The 21,593-nt window shown below is 40.3% G+C and overlaps 1 protein-coding gene across 3 annotated transcripts in view; it reads right to left on the reverse strand.

The window, feature by feature from the left end:
* PFT1 (phytochrome and flowering time regulatory protein (PFT1)) overlaps nt 1-20,155 on the reverse strand; it is an 85,313-nt gene extending 65,158 nt beyond the window's left edge. For all 3 annotated transcript variants that reach the window (XM_077376594.1, XM_077376595.1, XM_077376593.1), the window contains exons 1-3: nt 19,997-20,155; nt 15,319-15,349; nt 1,137-1,200 (exon numbers count right to left, since the gene is read on the reverse strand). In XM_077376594.1, the coding sequence (XP_077232709.1) occupies nt 1,137-1,200; nt 15,319-15,349; nt 19,997-20,094 (193 nt within the window). In that variant the 5' untranslated portion in view covers nt 20,095-20,155. The remainder of the gene's footprint in view (nt 1-1,136; nt 1,201-15,318; nt 15,350-19,996) is intronic.
* Nucleotides 20,156-21,593: the final 1,438 nt, after the last annotated feature.

Raw genomic sequence — 21,593 nt, forward strand, 5'->3', positions numbered from 1 at the left:
ATATATATATATATATATATATATATATATATATATATATATATATATATATATATATATATATATATATCTTGGATGTGAAATCCATTTTGTTTCTTGTGAATCGGGCGAAACGGTCCATTTCTTTTGGAAAACGGAACAAAACCAATGACCGAAGTGTACTGGTCAAAATTTCGTTCCAATCTGGTATGTTTTGGTCAATTTCACCCATATTGTGCTAATCCAGATGAAATAGTCGGGTATTTTTTAAAAATTCATGATAATGCCCTTAAAAGGCTAGTTTTTGCTTTTTTTATTTTTTAGATTTATTTTATGTCGGTTTTGACTGTTTTATAGCGATTCGAAGAGCATCTTTTATTCGTCTCTGAGCCCACATTTTCTTCACTTCTTCTACACACTATCTTTCTCAATTCCTTTTACTCGTCTCTACTCTCACCATGGTTGATATTGATATACTTCAAAAAAGGGATGAGTATCATGATCCAGCTTATGACAACTGCTAGAAGGAGATGACTTGTGTTTGAGCGATGAGCTACAATTTGTAACATTCTTAGCATTTTGTATGATAAATTTTTCTTACTTCCACGGATGTTTGCAATAAATTTGATGTTTTAAGTAATAAAATGTGTCTTTTTGGTAAATTTGGTTGGTATACTGGCTTTTTATATTTTTCTAATAATTTTTCATTTTTCATTTTTTATTTTTAACTACAATAAAAATTATCCAATTGTAGCATCTTTTCCAGAACAAAACACCGAAACACCAAAACGTCTTGTTCCACTAACCAAGGCGAAACACCGAACGAAACAATATTGACAACATACATATAAATTATATAATTACAGCCTAATCTTAAATTAAAGTAAACAGGCAAAATTTTGATTCAGTGCCATAAACCGTGGGATAAGAAATGTTCACATATGGGGCTGGCAGTCTGAGAATTTAGAATTTAATATCCAGGAAGAAGGAAAAGCAAAGCAACATTTAGTAGTATAATAGTTTTATGCCCTGCACTACCATCAAATTTTGATGATTAAACAAAAGAAAACAATTAAGACGGCATGAGCATGGTAGAAGAATCACCAGAACAAATACTGCTATCAGTAGAATACAAGAAGAATGGGCTAAATATTTACCATTATAAGGTCCGTGTGCATTAAACACGACCAAGGACAGCTCAACATTTGCACCAGAATGCTTCTGTAGTTCAGGTAAATCGGATTAGTATGATGGATTATAGAATTAACTTAGTATTAGCTGGTTATTGAAAAATGACAGTTAAACAGAGAAATGCAGCTTAATGGTAATGTTCAAAATTCGAGGCAGAAATTTGGTCTATCAGTTTCCGGGCTTAAGTTGGCTGAGTCAATGAAAAACTAACCATTTTATTAAAATCGGAAAAGCCAATTGTTCACTATGATGATTTTTAATAGAAAGGATTTTGTACCAAATACTCGGGGCCCACAAACTGAGAAGGCTCACTCGAGCTCTAGTTCAATCGATGAGTTTATGGAAGATTGGAAGCTATTTCTTGGTACACCCATATAATCCTTACACCTACTAGAAACTAAGTTCTTCACCAAATAAACAAACCAGTTTAAAACTAGAAGTGCTTTGTGGTCTTCATCAATAAATCTGAACAAAAATTGGCGAAAATCAAGAGAACAAAGCCAAAGTCTATTAGCGGCACTCAAGTTAATCTTTCTATCTTTCTCCATATTCCACGGCCAATGATGGATCACAAGCATAAATCTCCCTAAACTTTGCAGTGACACTTACTAGTTGCATGTCATGGTAAATGTAAAAGTCCACTAAGGCAACCAAGTTTTACTCATACATCACCATATTATGAACATTACATTCACATTTACTAAGGTCTGTCATTCTCTATACATTTTGGAATAGAAAAAGTCTTTCAGAGACACTTAATATTCTCCTATATAGCTGTCAATAGGTTGTTTACTTTTTCTTATCTTAATACATAGAGACCATGATTGTGGTCCTCGAGGAGTAGGAATAAAATGTAGCATACTATGTGATGAAAAATTGCAAATGAATGTGATCAACTGCTTAAGTTTTCTAATATTACCATTACTCATGAATAAAGCAGTACAGTGAAATGTCTCATTCTTTAATATATTAGCTTTTGACATTCTAAAATTTTTAGACATCTATATTTTATACTTATTAGCAATGTTCAAAGTCAGAATAACTTATTCTAAATGAGTAGGGTTTTGACAACTGACGGCAGCCATAGTGCATTACAGTAGCCTGATAAGATTATATGTTTAAAAAGTTAACATGAAGAAAATTTGGAGCTCAACTATCCTTAATTATAGAAGATAAAAATAAAAAACTAAGAGATGATTCAAACAAAGTTGGATAATCAAGTTTTAATCCATCCTTTTACTTTTTCTTCTCCGGTTGAAATTTTATCATACAAAACAAAGTATTTCCTAGTGCTTTCAAAGGTGTCGAGGAGGTAAGGATGAAATGCCTCAGAAGAATGAAACCAGCAATGGTCCACCGGAGATTAGTATACCGCTGGGGCAGGTCGAGGAGAGTAAATCGGCCATTAAAAGAAGTTTGGTGTGTTGCATGAGAAACAGCTAATGGAACCTGGAAGAGGTGTAGTCATGGGCAAAAGAGAGTTCGGGTCTACCTCAGTTAGAAAAACCGTTTCACATTAGCCCAACGTTGATCCTTTTCAATTTTGAATCGGAGCTTCAAGCAGCAGGGATCCTTCGTAGAGGAGATGACGCTTTCGGGGGATACTTTACTTTGCTACAGACTTGGAATTCATCGTTCAATACTAGAATGAAAGCCATATGGATCAGATTTTATGACATTCCGCTACATGCATGGACTTTGTCAACAACAGAGGCTCTGGTGAAGCACTTTGGGCAGGTGATTGTCCAGCTCACGGGGAATCATGACCATTGCATAGCTTTCGCCTCAGCAAAGGTTCTCACCATACTGGAAATACTTGATTCCATTTATTCACCTTAAGGCAGACAAAAAGAGCTATCTGGTGAGAATTAAGGCGATAGATGTGGAGACAAATATTAATGAAAAGCAGCACGTTGGAAAAGTGATTAAAGAAGGGGAAAACAACGGGATTCGAAGGGAGGCTGATAATCGGAAGTCCGGCGTGCCATTGCCGAAGGAAAAGTTAATCCGAGATAGTAAAGGAAAAGAATTTCTTGACAAAGGAAAGGAAAAGGAAAAAGAGCCGTTGAAAGCTCTAGCTCCTGAATTTGAATTGAATAGATTACCCTTAAACAAATCACAGGTGTCAGTGATTACTGATTAGAATGACGAGCCCACAAAGTAACGAAGGAATGCTTCTCGTGAAGGATAAACAGAGTACATTAATGATTAGGACAAGTGGCATACGAGGGTTGGCCAACAGAAATCGAACAAATGGCAAAACAGATACGAAGTCAACTGGAGTCTTGACTTACACGAGAAACATTAATGTCAGCTACAAAAAGGATTTTGGGAAATCTAATAGGTAAGAAGCTGACAGGAGTCAAAACCAAAGGAAACGTGTCAAATCAGCTCAGAAGCTTAAGAGTTTCTGTATAGGGAAAGCTTCCTCCATACGAGGTGGCCTTAAACTCGAGGGTCATCATCAAGACTACAAACCGACTACTATTCAGGCTACCAAAGGCGGTTTATCTTTCCTTAAAAGAAAGCTACAAGGTCGCATTATAAGGGAAGAAAAGAAGAAAATAAATTTCGTCTCTGAGAACCAAAGGATGCTGGAAAACTTTGATAAGCCAAGCGACTCTTCCTCACCCGGTAAAGGTGATGGAGTGGACAGAAAAGGAAAAAGAAAAGTAGAAAGGGAGGATAATCCAGTAGAAGAAAACAAGAAGGTAACCAAGGACAAGGAGAAGAGGACATATCAAGGTCCACCAACGCCCAAAGAGAGAGAGATGGAGATACTGAAGCAGGGGTGGAAGGAATTTAAAAAAGCTGCTAGAAGAATGCGGAGGAGTTCTTCTGTTTGACAGGCAAGAGAAGTGTTAAAGAAGCTTGTATCCCAGGTTACAAACTACCGCACTTTAAAAAGGCCTTGGAAGAAGAACGGAGGGAAAGGAGGCAGCGCTGGGAGTCAGGACTGACGGGCTCAAAACTGGAAAAGGAGCCTATAGCTGATACTCTTGATGAGAAATCCAAAGCTTCCAGGAACGCGCTAGATGTGGATTTGAGTGGGTAAGGTCAGATGTTGTCTTGACAGGGGAGAGGAGGAAAGCAAGAAGGTCAGGAATTTTGAAGCCACGGAGGAGGACAATGCCTCTTGTGAGGTTGATGAAATGCTATCTATAGGTGATGTCTTCGGGATAGGATATGAAGAGAACTCAGAAGAGGCGAAGAAGAGGTTCTTGGTAATGGAGAAAAGGGATCTGTGCGAGAAAAAGGAAAAAAGAAAAATACAGGGTCAGGGGAAGGGAGGCTTAATGCTCCTAGGAAATAGAGAGTCATCATCCCCCATGTATATAGTTTTTTTATTAGGGGCTTTTGGGTCTTTCTTTTTCTTTTCTTTTATCGTGTCTGGGTCTCCGGGTTAAGCCTTTGGTATTGAACTAGGAGAAGGAAGGTCTGTCTGCAACAGTTAGGTGCTTGGATGGTTTATGTGTATGTTGGAATTATGGATGGAAGAGTCTGTTGTTGCTTTCAGGTTCTAGATGTTGTTAGGTGTTAAAAAAAAGAGAGGCTTGTAGTGGTGGTGGTTGTTTCATCGCGGAAGTGTTTTAAAAATGGTGGTGTGTGAGGTCAGAGTGATGTTTCCTTGTTGGAGATTAGGGGTGAAGTTGTTTGCTTACATTCTCCGCTATGGTGTAATTATTCCTCAGGCGGGATACATATATTGTCTGATTCCATCACAAATGTAAAGGAGGAGGTTCAATGTGCGTAATGGGGTTCATTCGCCAATTGGGAGAGCTCTGATGGAAGCACAACCTCTAGTCCTTGTTCAGATGTTGAGCCCTCATGTTATCTGGGCAGGGTGTAGAACATGAAGTAGATCCTCAGTAGCTTGAGAGACCATGGTCTTTCGCTTCGTGAGGCATTTTTGCCTTGAGGTTTCTCTCATCTACTTTTTTTATGGAAGTCTTGAGTTGCTAGAAAAGGAGTGTGAAGTGTTTGGAATGTGTAGCTAGTGGACGGTTCTTTTGTATAATCATAGTGGAGGTTGGACGGATCAGTATGGTTTCAAAAGGGGTTCCGTTTTGGTTTGGCGGCAATGCAAGGTCCGTGAGGATGGCTTCGTCTAGGATGGCATGACCCAGACTTTTTTCTTCCTGGCTCAGGAGTATGGCCAGGCGTTCTCGATACTATCTAATGCAAGCTGGGACGTCTGGTCCCCAAGGCCCAATGTACCTTTCATAGTATCAACGAAAATAATTGTCATCTTTCAAAACAAAAAGGTGTCCAAGGCGTAGAGGCGTGTCTCAAGGCGAGGCGCACCAAAAATGCCCCAAGGCAAACAAAAAAAATCACAGAACCACAAAAGGGTAGGTCTCAGGGTGTAAAGGCGTGCTAAAACGCATCAAGGCATACGCTTTTTACCTAAGGCGTACAGCTCCGATGCAAGGCATACGCCACACAAGCATTTCGCACCACAAGAATGATTTTGCCACCAGAGAATGCAAAAATTTTAAAAATTTTTAACAAAAACCCTTATTATAGTTTAAGTTGAGGAGTCGTATAAGATCTATGTTATAATCTAAAAATCATTTATTTGATGAATTTAGGGAGTTTGAGGTTTTAGGGAGTTTTTCCTGTAGATCATGTTTTGGTGATTTCTCTCCAAATGTTCAAGGAATAAACATCCATTACTTCCATGGATTTCTAACATCGAGACGAAGCTATTAGTGGTGGATTTGTTTGTAATTTGTTTGTGAATAGAACTATTTCGAACAATGGGTAGAAATCCCTAATTGATTGGGTTTTGTACTGTTAGTGTATGTATATGCCTATGGGCACATCCGTCTTTTGTACATTTCTCATTATATACAAATACACAAGTGAGGGAGAGTCTCCCTAACTCACAATCTCTTTCTCTCATTCTCTTCCTCAACATGGTATCAGAGCCAGGTTTGGGATCATACTGCTACTACCTTCTCCCGGAAAGGCAACCTCTCTCGAATCTGTTCCACATATTCTCAGTGGATGAATCTTCGCCGCGGAGACACTCCTCTCTCGACCTATTACAGTCAGTTTGCTTCCCATTGCCAAAAGTTAGATGTTCTTATGCCTCTTACCACTGATTTGACTGCGGCCGCGCAGCAGCGTGATCAGATACGTGTTGTTCAGTTTCTCGACACTTGGGGTCCTGAGTACATGCATCTCCGTCAGCAGATATTTGGATCTGGCACGATGCCCTCTCTTCAGGAGGTTTACTTACATGCAAAGCAGTGTACTCTTGCTGACTCTGTGTCGGGCCCTTCGGTTGATATTACTGTCACTGCTGCCTATGGCGTAGGTGATCGTGCTACTCGGGGTGGAGGCACCTTTGGTCGTGGCCGTGACTCTGGTCGTGGTGGTGGACGTGATTTTCCTGCAGGGCGTGGTGGCCGCCCACGTCCATATTGCTCGCATTGTCGTCGTGAAGGACACTATATAGAGACTTGCTATGTTTTGCACCCTGAGCTTCGTCCTTCCTCTGAGGCTCGTTTTGGCCGCTTGGCACACCTCGCTGCACTAGATTCTGCTGAGCCCTCCTCTGCTTCTATTACGCCCAGCACTGGGCCTCAGGCTGACGATGTTTTTACGTCTAGTGCTGACTATGATGAGTTACAGCGTCTCAGGTTTACCAACAATCCCCTGACTGTGACTTTTGTTCAGCCAGGTAGCTCCCCTGCATCTCTTCTTACTAGCTCCAGCTCCTAGATCATTGATTCTGGAGCCTCCAATCATATGACAGGCAAGGTTTTAAATTTTGGTTTCGGTACTGGTTTCGGAGCCTGAAATTTTGAAATTTCGAAATTTCAGTCGAAATCTGGTACAAAACCCAAAACCAATATTTTATTCAATATTATATTTCTGTCGAAATTACCGAAATTTCGGTGAAATATTTAAAAACAGATTTTTTTGGTTCAAATTTCGAAAAAACCGAAATTTCGACCGAAATTTTGAAATTTCGACCGAAATTTTGAAATTTCGGCCGAAATAAATGACTTTCAGTTTTTATCGATTTCCGTGTCGGTCTCCTCCAAAATCCGAAATTTCGGATTTCGGTCGAAATTTAAAACCATGATGACAGGTACTTCTTCGACACTTCGTTCATTTCGTCCACTTTCTAATCAGTCCATCACACTAGCTTATGGGAGCTCCACTCCTCTCTCTAGTGTTGGTGATATTCTCCTCGTGTTGGACTCACATTATCCTTTGTTCTATGTGCACCTAAGTCACCCTTTAATTTACTCTCAGTTGGTCAGCTTACTAAAAATCTCAATTGTTCTGTCTCATTTTATCCCTCTCACTGCTTGTTTCAGGATCTCTTGACTGTGAGGACGATTGGCTCGGGCCGTGAGATAGATGGGCTGTATCGTCTGGACTGTAGCCCTTCTCGTACCATTTTACACAGCTCCAGCGACACATATCAATGGCACTGCCGTCTTTGACATCCCAGCCTTGATCGTTTGCGACAAACATCTATAGTTTCTTCTTCTGTTACCCCCTTTACGTGCGAGGCCTGTGAACTTGGGAAACACCATAGGGTGTCTTTCCCGTCTAGGCCTGTTAGTCGGGCTCGCACCCTTTTCATTTAGTGCATTCCGATGTATGGGGTTCCGCGTGGACTAACTCTGTTTTTGGACATCGTTATTTTGTTATTTTTATTGATGATTATTCACGTATGTGTTGGCTTTATTTACTGAAAGATCGCTCATTCTCTGTTTTTCGTACTTTTCATTCAGAAATTACTAACCAATTTAATTGTACTCTTAAATGCCTTCGCACTGATAATGCCAAGGAATATTTCTCAAAGACCAATGGTTTTGAGCAATTTCTTTCCACTCGTAGTATACTACATCGATCTTCCTGTGCTCACACCTCTCAACAGAATGGTGTCGCTGAACGTAAAATGCGATCATTATTGAATGGAACTCGCACTCTTCTCTTCCATATGCGAGTTCCCAAATCTTATTGGGGCAATGCAGTTCTCAGTGCTAACTATCTGGCCAATCGGCTTCCATCCTCGGTCCTAGGCGGCTCATCCTTGTTAACTTACCAACTTCTCCAAAAGCTTAAGCTGTTGGAGAAAGGCGTTATTTATCTTTAATACTTTAACACTTTCCCGCACGTGTGGCCCACTTGGCAAACACGTGGCACTTGTGGTCCTACTTTGGGCCGACTATCGCATGTGGATTTTTGCTATCCGGGAGGTTTGAACTCGAGACCTTTGGCTTTGATACCATGTTAACTTACCAACTTCTCCAAAAGCTTAAGCTGTTGGAGAAAGGCGTTATTTATCTTTTATACTTTAACAATCCCCTTTCTCAATTTTATGTCCTCAACATGAGCCATTTCCTCTTACTCCTCGGATATACGGGTGTGTTTGGTCCACAACCTTGGGTCTAGTTTGGATAAATTAGATCATAAGTCTGAACGATGTATCTTCCTCGACTACTCACGCACCCAGAAAGGTTATCACTGTTATAGCCTTCGGTTGCGTCGATCCTATGTCTCGGCTGATGTTTCCTTCTTCGAGACTGAGTCCTTCTTTCTGAGCTCTCCGGATACGACCCCTCTCTCTCATTCTTCAGATATTCCTCTACCGATTCCCGTTCTTTCTGACCCGGTGGTCTGCCCATCTCCATCGCCTCCCTTACGATCTCCTTCTGTGGTTCCAGTTTCAAATACCTCTCCTCCCTTACAGGTACCTTCTCGGCCTCCGGCTCCACTAATTAAGAAGACCTATCAGCGCCGCCATACTTTTGCAGCTCATCCATCTCAAGCAGCGCCATCGCAAGCCCATCAGGAGCTCCCTCCTTCCACATCTGAGGTATCTATCGACTCTCCTATTGCCTCCCGCACTCGGTCACATAGTATTGCTCATCCTATTTCGTCTTTTGTTTCATACGATGCTCTCACGCCTGCTTTCCGCAGTTTTGTGTCCTCTCTATCTTCTGCTTCTTTGCCAGAGTCCTTGGCTGCAGCACTTGATCACCCTGGGTGGCGCACTGCTATGAACCTTGAGATGGATGCCCTTCAGGCAAATCAGACTTGGGATTTAGTTCCACTGCCTCCTGGTGCACGCCCAGTTGTGTGTCATTGGGTCTATACTATGAAATATTTGCCTGATGGCTTTGTTGAGCGCCTTAAGGCGCGCTTGGTTGCCAAAGGGTACACTCAGACATTTGGGGTGGACTATGGCAAGACATTTTCCCCAGTGGCGAAGATTCCTTCAATGCGTATTCTCATTTCCCTTGCTATCAATCAGGGCTGGCCTCTACATCAGTTGAATGTCAAGAATGCATTTCTTTATGGTGAGCTCACAGAGGAAGTTTACATGGAGCAACCTCCTGGGTATGTTGCTGAGGGGGAGATGTCATCCTCTGTGTGTCGATTAAAGAAAGCCATTTACGGTCTCAAGCAGTCTCCTCGAGCATGGTTTGGAAGGTTCAGTGATGCCATTATGCGCTTTGGTATGAAGTAGTGTGCAATTGATCATTCTGTCTTCAGCTGTCAATCTACAGTTGGGTGTGTACTCTTGATAGTCTACATCGATGACATCATCATCACTGGCAATGATACAACTGGGATCCAGAAATTGAAGACATTCTTGCAAAATGAGTTCTCTACTGAGGATTTGGGTCGTCTTAGATACTTCTTGGTTATTGAAGTTGCACATTCAACAAAGGGGATTTCTCTCTCATAGAGGAAATATGTCTTAGACTTGCTTGAGGAGACAGGTTGTCTTAGAGTAAAACCTGTCTTAGTTCCCATGGACGCAAATGTGAGGTTACTACCTGAAGAGGGAGACTTGTTAGATGACCCAGGCAGATACATGAGGCTGATTAGTAAACTTATTTACCTTACAGTCACACGCGCAGATATCTCCTTTGTTGTTGGTGTTATCAGCCAACATATGAGTTCACCTCGTACTTCACACTGAGCAATAGTTCTTCAGATTCTTCGATATTTAAAGAGTGCTCCAGGTAGAGGGTTGCTATTCAAGAAACATGGACATCAGAAGATAGAAGGGTACATGGATGCAGATTGGGCAGGATCTCCAGCTGATAGGAGGTCTACCACAGAATACTGCACATTTGTGGGAGGTAACCTTGTGTCATGGCGGAGTAAGAAACAGGACGTTATCTCCAAATCTAGTGCAGAGGCAGAATATAGAGCTATGGCACACACAAGTGGAAAGCTCATTTGGTTACGCTTTCTCTTGTCAGAAATCGGTTTCTCCCCATCATCTCCTTCTCAGTTATATTGAGACAACAAGGCAGCAATTCACATTACCACAAATCCAGTCTTTCATGAGAGAACTAAACATATCGAGGTTGATTGCCACTTCATCCAGCACCGGATTCAAAAAGGAGAAATATGCACAGTGTTCACTAGATCAGTGGACCAATTAGCAGATATGCTTACTAAGCCATTAAACAAAGCTAAATTGAATGATAATTGTAGCAAGCTAGGAATGTTTGACATATACATTCCAGCTTGAGGGGGAGTGTTAGTGTATGTATATGCCTATGGGCACATCCGTCTTTTGGACATTTCTCATTATATATAAATACATAAGTGAGGGGAAGTCTCCCTAACTCACAATCTCTTTCTCTCATTCTCTTCCTCAACATGAACATTAGTAAAATAAATGCACTAATAACTGGCTTGCAACATTTACATATTTCTACTTATGCACATAATGACGCAGGGAGTGTGAGAGGCAGCAACACAAGATGAAGATCAACACAAGAAGCAACTAAAATAAACTCATGGTTGAAAACCCATGCCACGGTTTGGAGAAAAGCTCCAATATAACAGATGACAGGAGCGAAGCTCCTTCACCAACGTGAAAGAGCCAATGCTCTCTGCACAAGAGATGTCTCACAAATAAACTTTATTCAAATCTATCTTTCTTTAATCATGCCATTACATTATATAAAAAGCCAAAACCTAAGAATAGCAACCCTAAATTCTTGCCTAACTATTATTATCAATCTTCTAACTAAAGTAACATAAATAAAAAGAAGAAACATGATTAAAACTTTCCTAAAATAGTAATCCCGCAATATAACTATACCATATCCTAAAACTACCTATAACTTAGCCAAATCAACTCCAAATAGTGTAATCTTGAGCTCTTTAGATAGGTAATCGAAAAACCTTTCTAAAAACACCAAAATCATGCTAAAAGAAGAAGATTTGACGTCCCAAAAAAATACCACAAATAAAATGACGAAAATAAGAAATAAAAAATAAAAGATTTGATCCACGCCGCACGTTCTGCATCATTCACCCCGGCTTGAAGAATACTCGACCTCGAGTTTAGGCCACCGTCCTCCAAATCTGATTTTTGGCACCGCATCAATCTTATATTCTTCATTCCCCCTTTATTTTTATTTTATTTTTCTAATCCCTTACATTACGCTTAGCCATGAAAAGGGCTCTCGAAGGCACTCTCAAATCCATGGCCGTCTTCTCATTGATGCGGGCTTCGAGTAGCGCTAACTGTGTGAAAGTCTTCACCCGTTGTTGGAGTTCTTCATTCTTCACGGCTAGATCAGGCTGGCCAACGTTAGGCGCAGCGACTTCTTCATCCCGTCGTGCATTCATCGGAGATCCCTTGAGCTCTGATACCAACTGACGCAGGGAGTGTGAGAGGCAGCAACACAAGATGAAGATCAACACAAGAAGCAACTAAAATAAACTCGTGGGGGTTTGAAAACCCATGCCACGGTTTGGAGAAAAGCTCCAATATAACAGATGACAAGAGCGAAGCTCCTTCACCCACGTGAAAGAGCCAATGCTCTCTGCACAAGAGATGTCTCAAAAATAAACTTAGCCAAATCAACTCCAAATAGTGTAATCTTGAGCTCTTTAGATAGGTAATCGAAAAACCTATCTAAAAACACCAAAATCATGCTAAAAGAACAAGATTTGACGTCCCAAAAAAATACCACAAATAAAATGACGAAAATAAGAAATAAAAAATAAAAGATTTGATCCACGCCGCACGTTCTGCATTACATAAGGTCTCAACTCAACTCAACAAAGCCTTTGTCCCAAATTAGTTGGGGTCGGCTAAATGAATCCTTTAGAAAAGAATCATGACGAAAGTAAAAGGAATCTACCCGGCTCTACTCCGGGTTCTAGTTGGGTTCTTCTACGTGGATCATTTTCTTCCATTATATCCAAGGTCATATTCTCTGTTATGTTCCTAGCTATCAAGTCTTTCCTCACTGTTTCTACCCAAGTTGTTTTCGGTCTACCCATTCCTCTTTTTATTCCATCAATTTGGCAAGAGTCGCCTCTTCTCACCGGAGCATCCAAAGGCCTACGTTGGATATGTCCAAGCCATCTTAAGCGGTGCTCTCTCATCTTCTCCTCAATTGGTGCCACCCCCACCTTTTTACGAATGTCTTCATTTTTAATTCTATTTAACCTTGTGTGACCGCACATCCATCTAAGCATTCGCATCTCCGCTACACTCATCTTATGCACATGCTACTTCTTAGTGGCCCAATATTCTGGGCCGTACAGCCATGGTTTTAAATTTCGGACCGAAATTTCGGATTTCAGTGGAGACCGACACCGAAATGACATGAACCCGAAATGGTATTTTATTTCGCCAGAAATTTTGGAATTTCGGTCGAAATTTCGATTTTTCCGAAATTTCACCCAAAAAACATGTTTTTTCTTAATTAATTTAATATTTTACAGAAATTTCGACTGAAATTTTATATTGAATAAAATATTGTTTTCCTGGTTTGGCCGGATGTCGACCGAAATTTCGATTTTCGTGGGGTCCAAAATCGGTACCGAAACCGAAATTTAAAACCTTGTGTACAACATGGCTGGCCTCATAGTTGTCTTATAAAACTTTCCCTTCAACTTGGTAGGGATTTTACGGTCACACAGAACTCCTGAGGCAAGCTTCAATTTCTTCTGCACATAAGTTATGCATGCTAAAAATTAAAATTATCCCAAGCGAACTAGACGTGTCCCCAATGGGAGAAAGAGAAAAAAAAATTACTTTCGCGGGGAGAATTGCTCATTTTCATCAAGAAAAAAAAAAAGATTACCCAATAATCCCAAACAACATGCACCTTTTTTGGCAAAATAGTTGGTATAAGATCAGGGAGAACTCAGGAGACAGAATCCTTTTTTGGCAGGACAATTGGTGTGGTAAAATTATTCTAAAAGAAAGGTCTCTAGACATGTATAACAACGCAGTGAATAAGTACAGCCCAATGGTTAATAATATGGAGAAACAAGAGCACAGAGTGATTTGGAAGCCGTTATTCAGAAGAAACTTTTTTTACCGTGAGCTTGCATCTATTGGTCGCTTTTTGTAGGTGCTAGAAGGGAGAAGGAAGGGGTTGATAAAAGGGTTCGGATCTGGAACACGGATGGTGATTTTTTTGTAAAGTCATTTTATAATCACTTAGCGACTTGCCCGGCGTCCTCCAAAATTGCAAGTGTGGACAATCCAAGCACCGCCTAGAGTATGCATCTTCGAGTGGGAGGCTACAAAAAAGAGAATCCAGATGGTGGACTTCCTTAGAAAAAGAAAGGTGTTCCTAATTGACCATTGCTCGCTTTGTTGTAAAGCGAGGAATCTGCGTATCACTTACTCATACACTGCACAGTGGCCAGGGAGATTTGGACCAAAGTTCTAGATAGATTTGGCATAAGTTGTGTATTCCCTAATCTTTAAAGGAAGAACAGAGAAAGCCTGGGGAAGCCTCTGCGACAAGCTCTCTTAGGGATGCAGGGAACCACGATGCTTCTCTGCTGGTAGTGTAATTATTTTTCTCTTTCTGTACAATACTTATTTTTTTCTATTAAGTGTTTTGTAAAACACTTCTTTTCTCATTCAAGTATTGGATCTCACCAAAGGAAAATGTCCCAATTAATAAATGATTGCTTTTAACAACAATATCTGTGTTTTTTCAAAATGTTTTTGTATATCAAACAGACCTTCCCAGAACGAAAGTATGATATTTAATCACGAACATATCAACAATAATATTTTCTTAAGTTGAAGTAAATCAACTTTATTTAATAGTAAATAATAAAAGATACTTATATCAATAAAACACTACTGTGCAAATATAAAGTTGGGGCGACGTGGAAAGGTAAAGGCAAAGTGCTTTGGAAAAAAATGTTTTCTAGCCACTTTCTGGGTGATTTGGGAGGAAAGAAATGCTAGTGTTTAAAGGGACCTCCAAAACCTCGGCAATTGTATATGAAAGTTATTGCCCTTGTGATCTCTTGGGTGAAATCAACGCCTAGCTTCAATTTTGTCTCCACCTATGACCCTTGGGAAAGGTGGAGGGAAGTATGTGGTAGCAATACTCCTAAGCAAAAAGTTATCCAGAGATGAGCTCCTCCGGAGTCGAGCTTGGTGAAACTAATTTTTGATGGTTCTAGTATGGGGAATCCAAGGCCAGCAGGAATAGAAGGAGTCCTTAGGGACGACCTAGGAGAGGATATTTGGGCCTACGTAGGACCCTTGGGTGTAGTGGATGCAACAGAAGCCGAGGTACAAGCCGTTTACCAAGGACTAAGTCTCCTTGTTAACAATCGGAAAAGCAATGTGGTAGTGCGGTAGTGGAAGGGGACTCATTTAATGTAATTTGATGGCTCAATAGGCATAACCATCCACGGAGATTTGAAAGTCTATTTGATAAGATGGCTGACTGAACAATTAAGGTCTTGTTTGTTTTCTAACATGTGCGTCGATCTGCCAATGCAGTCGCGGACCATCTCGCTAGGCTCGGAGTTTCGAAGGAATCTTTGGCTTTATTTGACTCATTTCCACCTTGAGATTGTATTAGCTTTGGTTTCGTTTCCTTCTCATGTATTGCTCCCTTTGTACTGAGTACTGACCACCTCGGTCCTCTTTGTTTTTAATAACATTTTCTCACCATTTAAAAAAAAAACATGCACCATTTTTTCTTTTTTCAAAGATAACAGAAACTTGTATTGAAAAGAAAAAAGAGCAAGATCAAAAGAGGGGAAAATATTGACAGCATGAACCACATTTAAGATGCCTAATTACCAAGTCAACAACTTTTTGTCATGATAAGTTCATACAATGAATCCATCATTGAAACGAAGAAATACCTGTCCTGTCACCTCGGTCCCATAGAAGCACCTGCACAAAACCATCACTAAGTTTGAAATTAATCGATAAAAGATAAGATGTCAGTTCTTTGCACTTAATGAAGTCAGCAGCTCATGACTCAAATATATTGATGAATAACCATAAGCAACAGATCATACTTTTTGCTGCCAAAACCAACACAGGATCTAGTAACAAGATAATGTTTGAGAGCAAATAATGATAGATAACTAGGCTATTTTTCTACATTATCCAAAAGGTCAAACAGCAAAAGTTCAAAAGGATTTGTTAACTAACCAACTTCTCCAAAAGCTTAAGTTGTTGGAGAAAGGCGTTATTTATCTTTTATACTTTAAAACTCTCCTGCACGTGTGACCCCCACTTGGCAAACACGTGGCACATGTGGTCCCACTTTGGGCCACCATCGCATGTGGATTTTTGCCTTTTGCTATCCGGGTGGTTTGAACTCAAGACCTTTGGCTCTGATACCATGTTAACTAACCAACTTCTCCAAAAGCTTACGTTGTTGGAGAAAGGCGTTATTTATCTTTTATACTTTAACAGGATTCAACCCACAGAAAGTTAATATGACATGTATCAAAGGATGAACAACAATGATCTTCATAGAAGCATAGATATCATACAGACGTATGTGGCATGTGTTAACTTACCAACTTCTCCAAAAGCTTAAGCTATTGGAGAAAGGCGTTATTTATCTTTTATACTTTGACACTCCCCCGCACGTGTGGCCCACTTGGCAAACACGTGGCACATGTGGTCCCACTTTGGGCTGACCATAGCATGTGGATTTTTGCTATCCGGGAGGTTTGAACTCGAGACCTTTGGCTCTGATACCATGTTAACTTACCAACTTCTCCAAAAGCTTAAGGTGTTGGAGAAAGGCGTTATTTATCTTTTATACTTTGACAGCATGCATGCACACCACAAACAACACATATACGCTAAAATACATGGTGGACATTGAACAACTAGCAGAGATGTTTTGAAAAAGGAAACTGCATTGTGAGTACAAGATTTCTAGAATAAAAACACTTGATTGTATGTGTGTATATTAATGTGCAAATACTCTCTCCAATGGGGCTTCAAATACGACAAACATGTTATTAGAGCTACAGGTTCTAATTAGTGTTGAAAAAAAAGTGAAGAAAAAAAAACCACCCTATTTCTTGGAGCTGCCGCCACTCCCTTTCCTCCTTCACGTAGCTGCCTCCCTCTCCCTTCCCTCCTTCCAAACCGTAGTCGTCCCCCTCCCATCTCCTTTTTGTTTCTCCTGCTCTTGACTGTTCAGGTTGCGCGCTCCATCTCCTTCGTATTCCAGGCTCGATTCTTGCTTCGTTTCTTCTTTCAAGACCTTTCCCGTTGTTGTGCACTTCAGATATGTGTGTGTTACTTGGCTAATTTGTCTTCAAGGTATTTCGTCGTGGCTGTGTTTCTCATCACTCACACCAGTTATGTGGCTCGCGTCTACCTCGTCTCTGATGGCTTTTGTCCTATCTGTTGGTAGTTGTGATTGTCGTTGGTGTGGTTTGGTTTGCTTCCTTCTTGGTGGTTTGGTTTGCTTCCTTGTTGGTTGTTCGTTTTCGTTCGTTTGTTTTATCTCTTCTTTGTGGTTTGTGTTCTCATGGCTACCGCTTTTGGTTCTACTTCGATGGAACTTCCTATGGTTCAGATGACATCCATCAAATTGGATGGGTCTAATTATCCTCCGAGACGTCGGGCATTTGAGACTTTTCTTCTGGCTCGGGGCAAAGTTGAATATGTTGAAAAGGACGCTCCTCCTGTTGATGATAAATCTTATAACAAGTGGTACCAAGAGGATGCGCATATTCAGATGCTCTTATGGAATATCATGGAACCGAAGCTCGATGATGTTTCTTCACTCTTCCAAGGATATTTGGAAATGCGCATAAACCCTTTATTCTGATGTAAACAACCTCACACGGATCTGTGATGCTTACTCGAAACTCCTACATCTGCAGTGTGGTAATAAGCCTGTTTCGGAACAATACTCCAAGTCTGTGACATTATCTGAGCAGCTCGATATTTACATACCCTTCATCACAGAGGCTACCGTGTTAGCCAAGTGCCAAAAGGATTTGTGGGTTGTGCAGTTCCTTGGACTCCTTAGGCCTGAGGTGATCCACATTCATCGACAAATTGTGGGACTTGGTTCTCTTCCCTCCCTTGACGAGGTTTTCTCTCAAGTGCAGCGCTCTATGAGGGTTGAGGTACCAGTTGATTCATCTATTGAGCACTCTGCTCTTGTTGTGTAGTCTGGTTATGGCCGTGGTGGCCGTGGCGGCCATGGTCGTGGGCACTGTGGGCATGGCGTTGGTCGGGATTCAGGGGGAGGTCGTGGCTCTAGTGGCCATGGATCCCCATTTTGCACTCATTGTGGTATGGAGGGTCATTCTGTCAACTTTTGTCATGACTTACACCCTAAGTTACAACTGCCTAGATATGCCCCTCGTGTCTCTATTGCTTCCCAGGAGAGTTCCTCCCCAATTCATGTTGTGCTGAATATGATGAATTTTTGAGGTTCAAGGAGAAAGGCATTCATCCTACAGTCACTCTCGCCAAGGAAGGTAGCACCCCATCTTGTTTTCTCAGTAGTTCTGGCTCTTGGCTCATTGACTCTGGATCCTCCAACCATATGACTGGTAAATCTGGTCTACATCATCTCGATCATATTCTTCACCCGGTACTATGTCACATTGGCTAACGGGACTACCTCTCCGGTTTCCAGACTTGCAGCTTCCTAGCCTGTCCCTTTCCTCTGTTCTTTATGTTCCTAGTTTTCCATTTAATTTGCTTGTTGTTAGTGAACTCACTAAAAATCTTCATTGTCCTGTGACATTCTTCACTTGTTTCCAATCCAGTTAGCCTGTTTCAGTATGAGTCTTGTCAGTTTGGTAAACGTCATCACGTCTCTTTCCCTTCTAAAGTTGTTAGTCGTGATCTAGTCCTTTTGAGTTAGTCTATTCAGATATATGGGATCCATGTCAAACTAAGTCTTTGTTTGGCTTTAAATATTTTGTTGTATTTGTTGATGAATTTTCAAGAATGACATGGCTTTTCTTAATCAAAGATCGTTCTGAGGCGTTTAGTGCATTTCTTTCCTTTATTGTGAAATTTCTAATCAATATAATTGTCTTACTAAATGTTTGCGGAGTGATAATGCTTGTGAATACTTCTCTACATCTAATGGCTTTAGGCAGTTCTTAAAAAGTCATGGTATTGTACTATTGTTCATCAATCCTCTTGTGCTTATACTTCTCAGCACAATGGGGTTGTCAAGAGCAAACTTCGGTATCTTCTGAATATTGCACAAACCATTATGTTTCATATGCGGGTCTTGAAGCCTTATTGGGATGATGTTGTCCTCACTGCCTGTTTCATAGCAAATCCTCCTCCATCTTCTGTTCTGAATTATCGGACCCCTTTCTCTGTTTTACACCGGTCTGGCAAGCCATTTCCTCTTCTTCCTAGAGTTTTTGGTTGTGTTTGCTTTGTACATAATCTATCTCCTAGCCTAGATCAATCCTCCTGTAGAGAAGTGCATATTTCTTGGCTACTCCAGAACCTAAAAGGGCTATCGTTGTTACAATCCTAAGCTGAGCAGATTCTGTGTCTGTCGATGTCACCTTTTTTTAGAATACCCTGCATTTCGTGCACTCTCCTGACTTGTCCACTGGTGATCCTCCACTTCCTCTTCCTTTACCATCCTTGTCTGTCTTCTTCACCTTCTCCAGTGCAGGTTTACTCTCGTGATCCTCGACTGATTGTTCTCCCTACTTGGGCGGACCACCTCCGTCTCAGTCTGGCAGATCCGACTCTGACTCTCAAGTACCTGTTCCTTCTGTTATAGCTAATGATGCACCAATTTCTTCTCGCACACGTTCTCATTCTGTTGCACATTCAGTTTCTGATGTTGTTTCTTATGCTCGTCTTTCGACCGGTTACCGTTCTTTTCTATCTGCCATGTCCTCTGTTTCTCTTCCTCATTCTGTTGCCGAAGTATTAGCTCATCCAGGTTGGCGAGCTGCAATGGATGCTAAGATAGGTGCACTTCACTCTAATAATACTTGGAAATTGGTCCCTCTTCCTTTTGGTGCCCAGGCCGTAGGTTGTCTTTGCGTATTTTCCGTGAAATACTTACTAAATGGTATAATTGGAAGACTGAAAGCACGAACCGGTTGTTAAAGGGTACACACAGACCTTTGGGGTTGATTACACAAGGACATTCTCTCTGGTTGCCAAAATTCCTTCAGTCCATATTCTAATTTCTATGGAGGTAAACATGGCCAGACGCTTTATCAATTGGACATAAAAAATGCCTTTCTACATGGTGACTTGCAGGAAGAAATTTTTATGGAGCAACACCCTCGTTTATAGCTAAAAAGATAGAGATAATCTACAAAGATTATTGTAAAACGATTATCCTCCCATTGGAAAGGTAGATCGACCTTCAATTTAGGCACTCAAAATCAAAAAATATTGGGGATATTGGGTCCAAGACCTTTGTACAAATTGCAAAAAATTAAAAAATTAAAAAAATTTAAAAAAATCATAGTGCAAAGACACCCAAAAGAGAACAGAAAAAGAAGATACCAAAGCATAATATATAAATCAAGCTATATAAACGAAGAAGGGAAGAACCTGATGATCTTATCGAGGTAATCAGCTAAGATGGACGGCCAGAAAGGACCCATGGCGGCAGTCCCTTCAACCACCACGATTAGCTGCTTTTCGGCCATTTTTTCTTCTTCAGAAAAATTGGACAAACCACAGTCCTTTGTTTTGGAACCTGGCAACGGAACATGAAGAAGTCAGAACTATAAAGTCGGGAAGATTGATAATGGCACTCTTCTTTTGCGTTACTAGAAAGTTGAGTATTTACATTTGTTGCCATTCCGTAAAAGGACAAAAGTATGTCCATGAATTTACGTCAACGTACTTATTAAAGTATTTTAGATTGAAAAGAAACAGCAGTGAAAGTTCACTTGTTGGGATCTCTTGTCTGGATACATCTTTCCTTCTATGTATCTATAACATAGTGAAATTTATATGATGAGTGTTCAGAAGTATGGTACGGACCCTTCATAGGATTAACCAAACCGTTCATTTGTTAGGCCACAGCTTAAATATGTTGAACGCCCAAAAACCATCTTCATATGATGTTCTTAACCCTCCGATCTATAGCGGGTAGAAGTTTCCATAATGTGCAATCCCTCTATAGATCGGAGGGTTAGGATAATCCTTAGAAGATGATTTTTGGGGCACGACCTATTTACGTTGTGGACCAACAAATGGATGGCTTGGAGCATTCTATGGAGTGGGTTGTACTGTAGTTTTTTGAAAAAATATAGGTTTAAAAGGCCACACATCATATAATTTCTCAAATAATATATACTAAGCATGTTTCTTTCGGTCATATAATTTCTCAGATAATAAACTAAGCATATTTCTTTCAGTTGTCATTCGCTTCTTTTCTGAGAATTTTTTTTCGAAAAGATTTTCCCCTACAAAATCAGATTTGGCCCTATTAATTTGAACTTGCCGCCCTTCAAAAAATCAAATTTGTTGCCTTGCATTTTGCATACTAAATTTTTTTTTTTTTATGGATAACAGAGAGGTACCCCACAAATTTGGTTTTAAATGAAACTACTTATTCTAGGATTTATTGCCAACCACCATATTTGATTTGATTTTGCTTGAATCTTTTTCCAGTAACTAATTAACATTTGCTCACGTTTAAATAGGTTTAGCCAATTATTAATTAGATTTTTCCCTCTCTCTCTAAATCACGTTTGCCAACTATTAATTACGTTTAAATAGGCACTCTATCTAAATCGATTTTGCCCACGGTAAAGTCGGTTTTCCCCTCTCTCTCTCTCAATCTCTCTAAATTTGTTTTTCCACTCTCTTTTCTCAAGCAAACATAAAAAAACCCACTTTTCTATTTAACTATCTCGGTCTCTCATATTGCTAATTTCTGCACTCGGCATATGGTGGGGGCTATTATTTTCACCTCACACTCGGATGGGGTGGCAATAGGGGCGGAGCCAAGGATTTGCTGCAGGGGGGAGTTTTTTTTTTTAAAAAAAAAAAAAAACAATTGCCCAAAATTTAGGAACCCGAGGTGGCACCTTAAATTTTATTTATATGAAAAAAGAGTACAAATAGGGGGACATATCACAATACTAGAGACAGTTGTTTTTATTTCTAAAATATTGTTAAATTCAATAAAAGTTTC

This window comes from Tasmannia lanceolata, unplaced genomic scaffold, assembly GCF_043159265.1.
Source record: "Tasmannia lanceolata isolate RefF3 unplaced genomic scaffold, GAP_Taslan_0.1 ptg000002l, whole genome shotgun sequence".
Classification (NCBI taxonomy): Eukaryota; Viridiplantae; Streptophyta; class Magnoliopsida; order Canellales; family Winteraceae; genus Tasmannia; species Tasmannia lanceolata.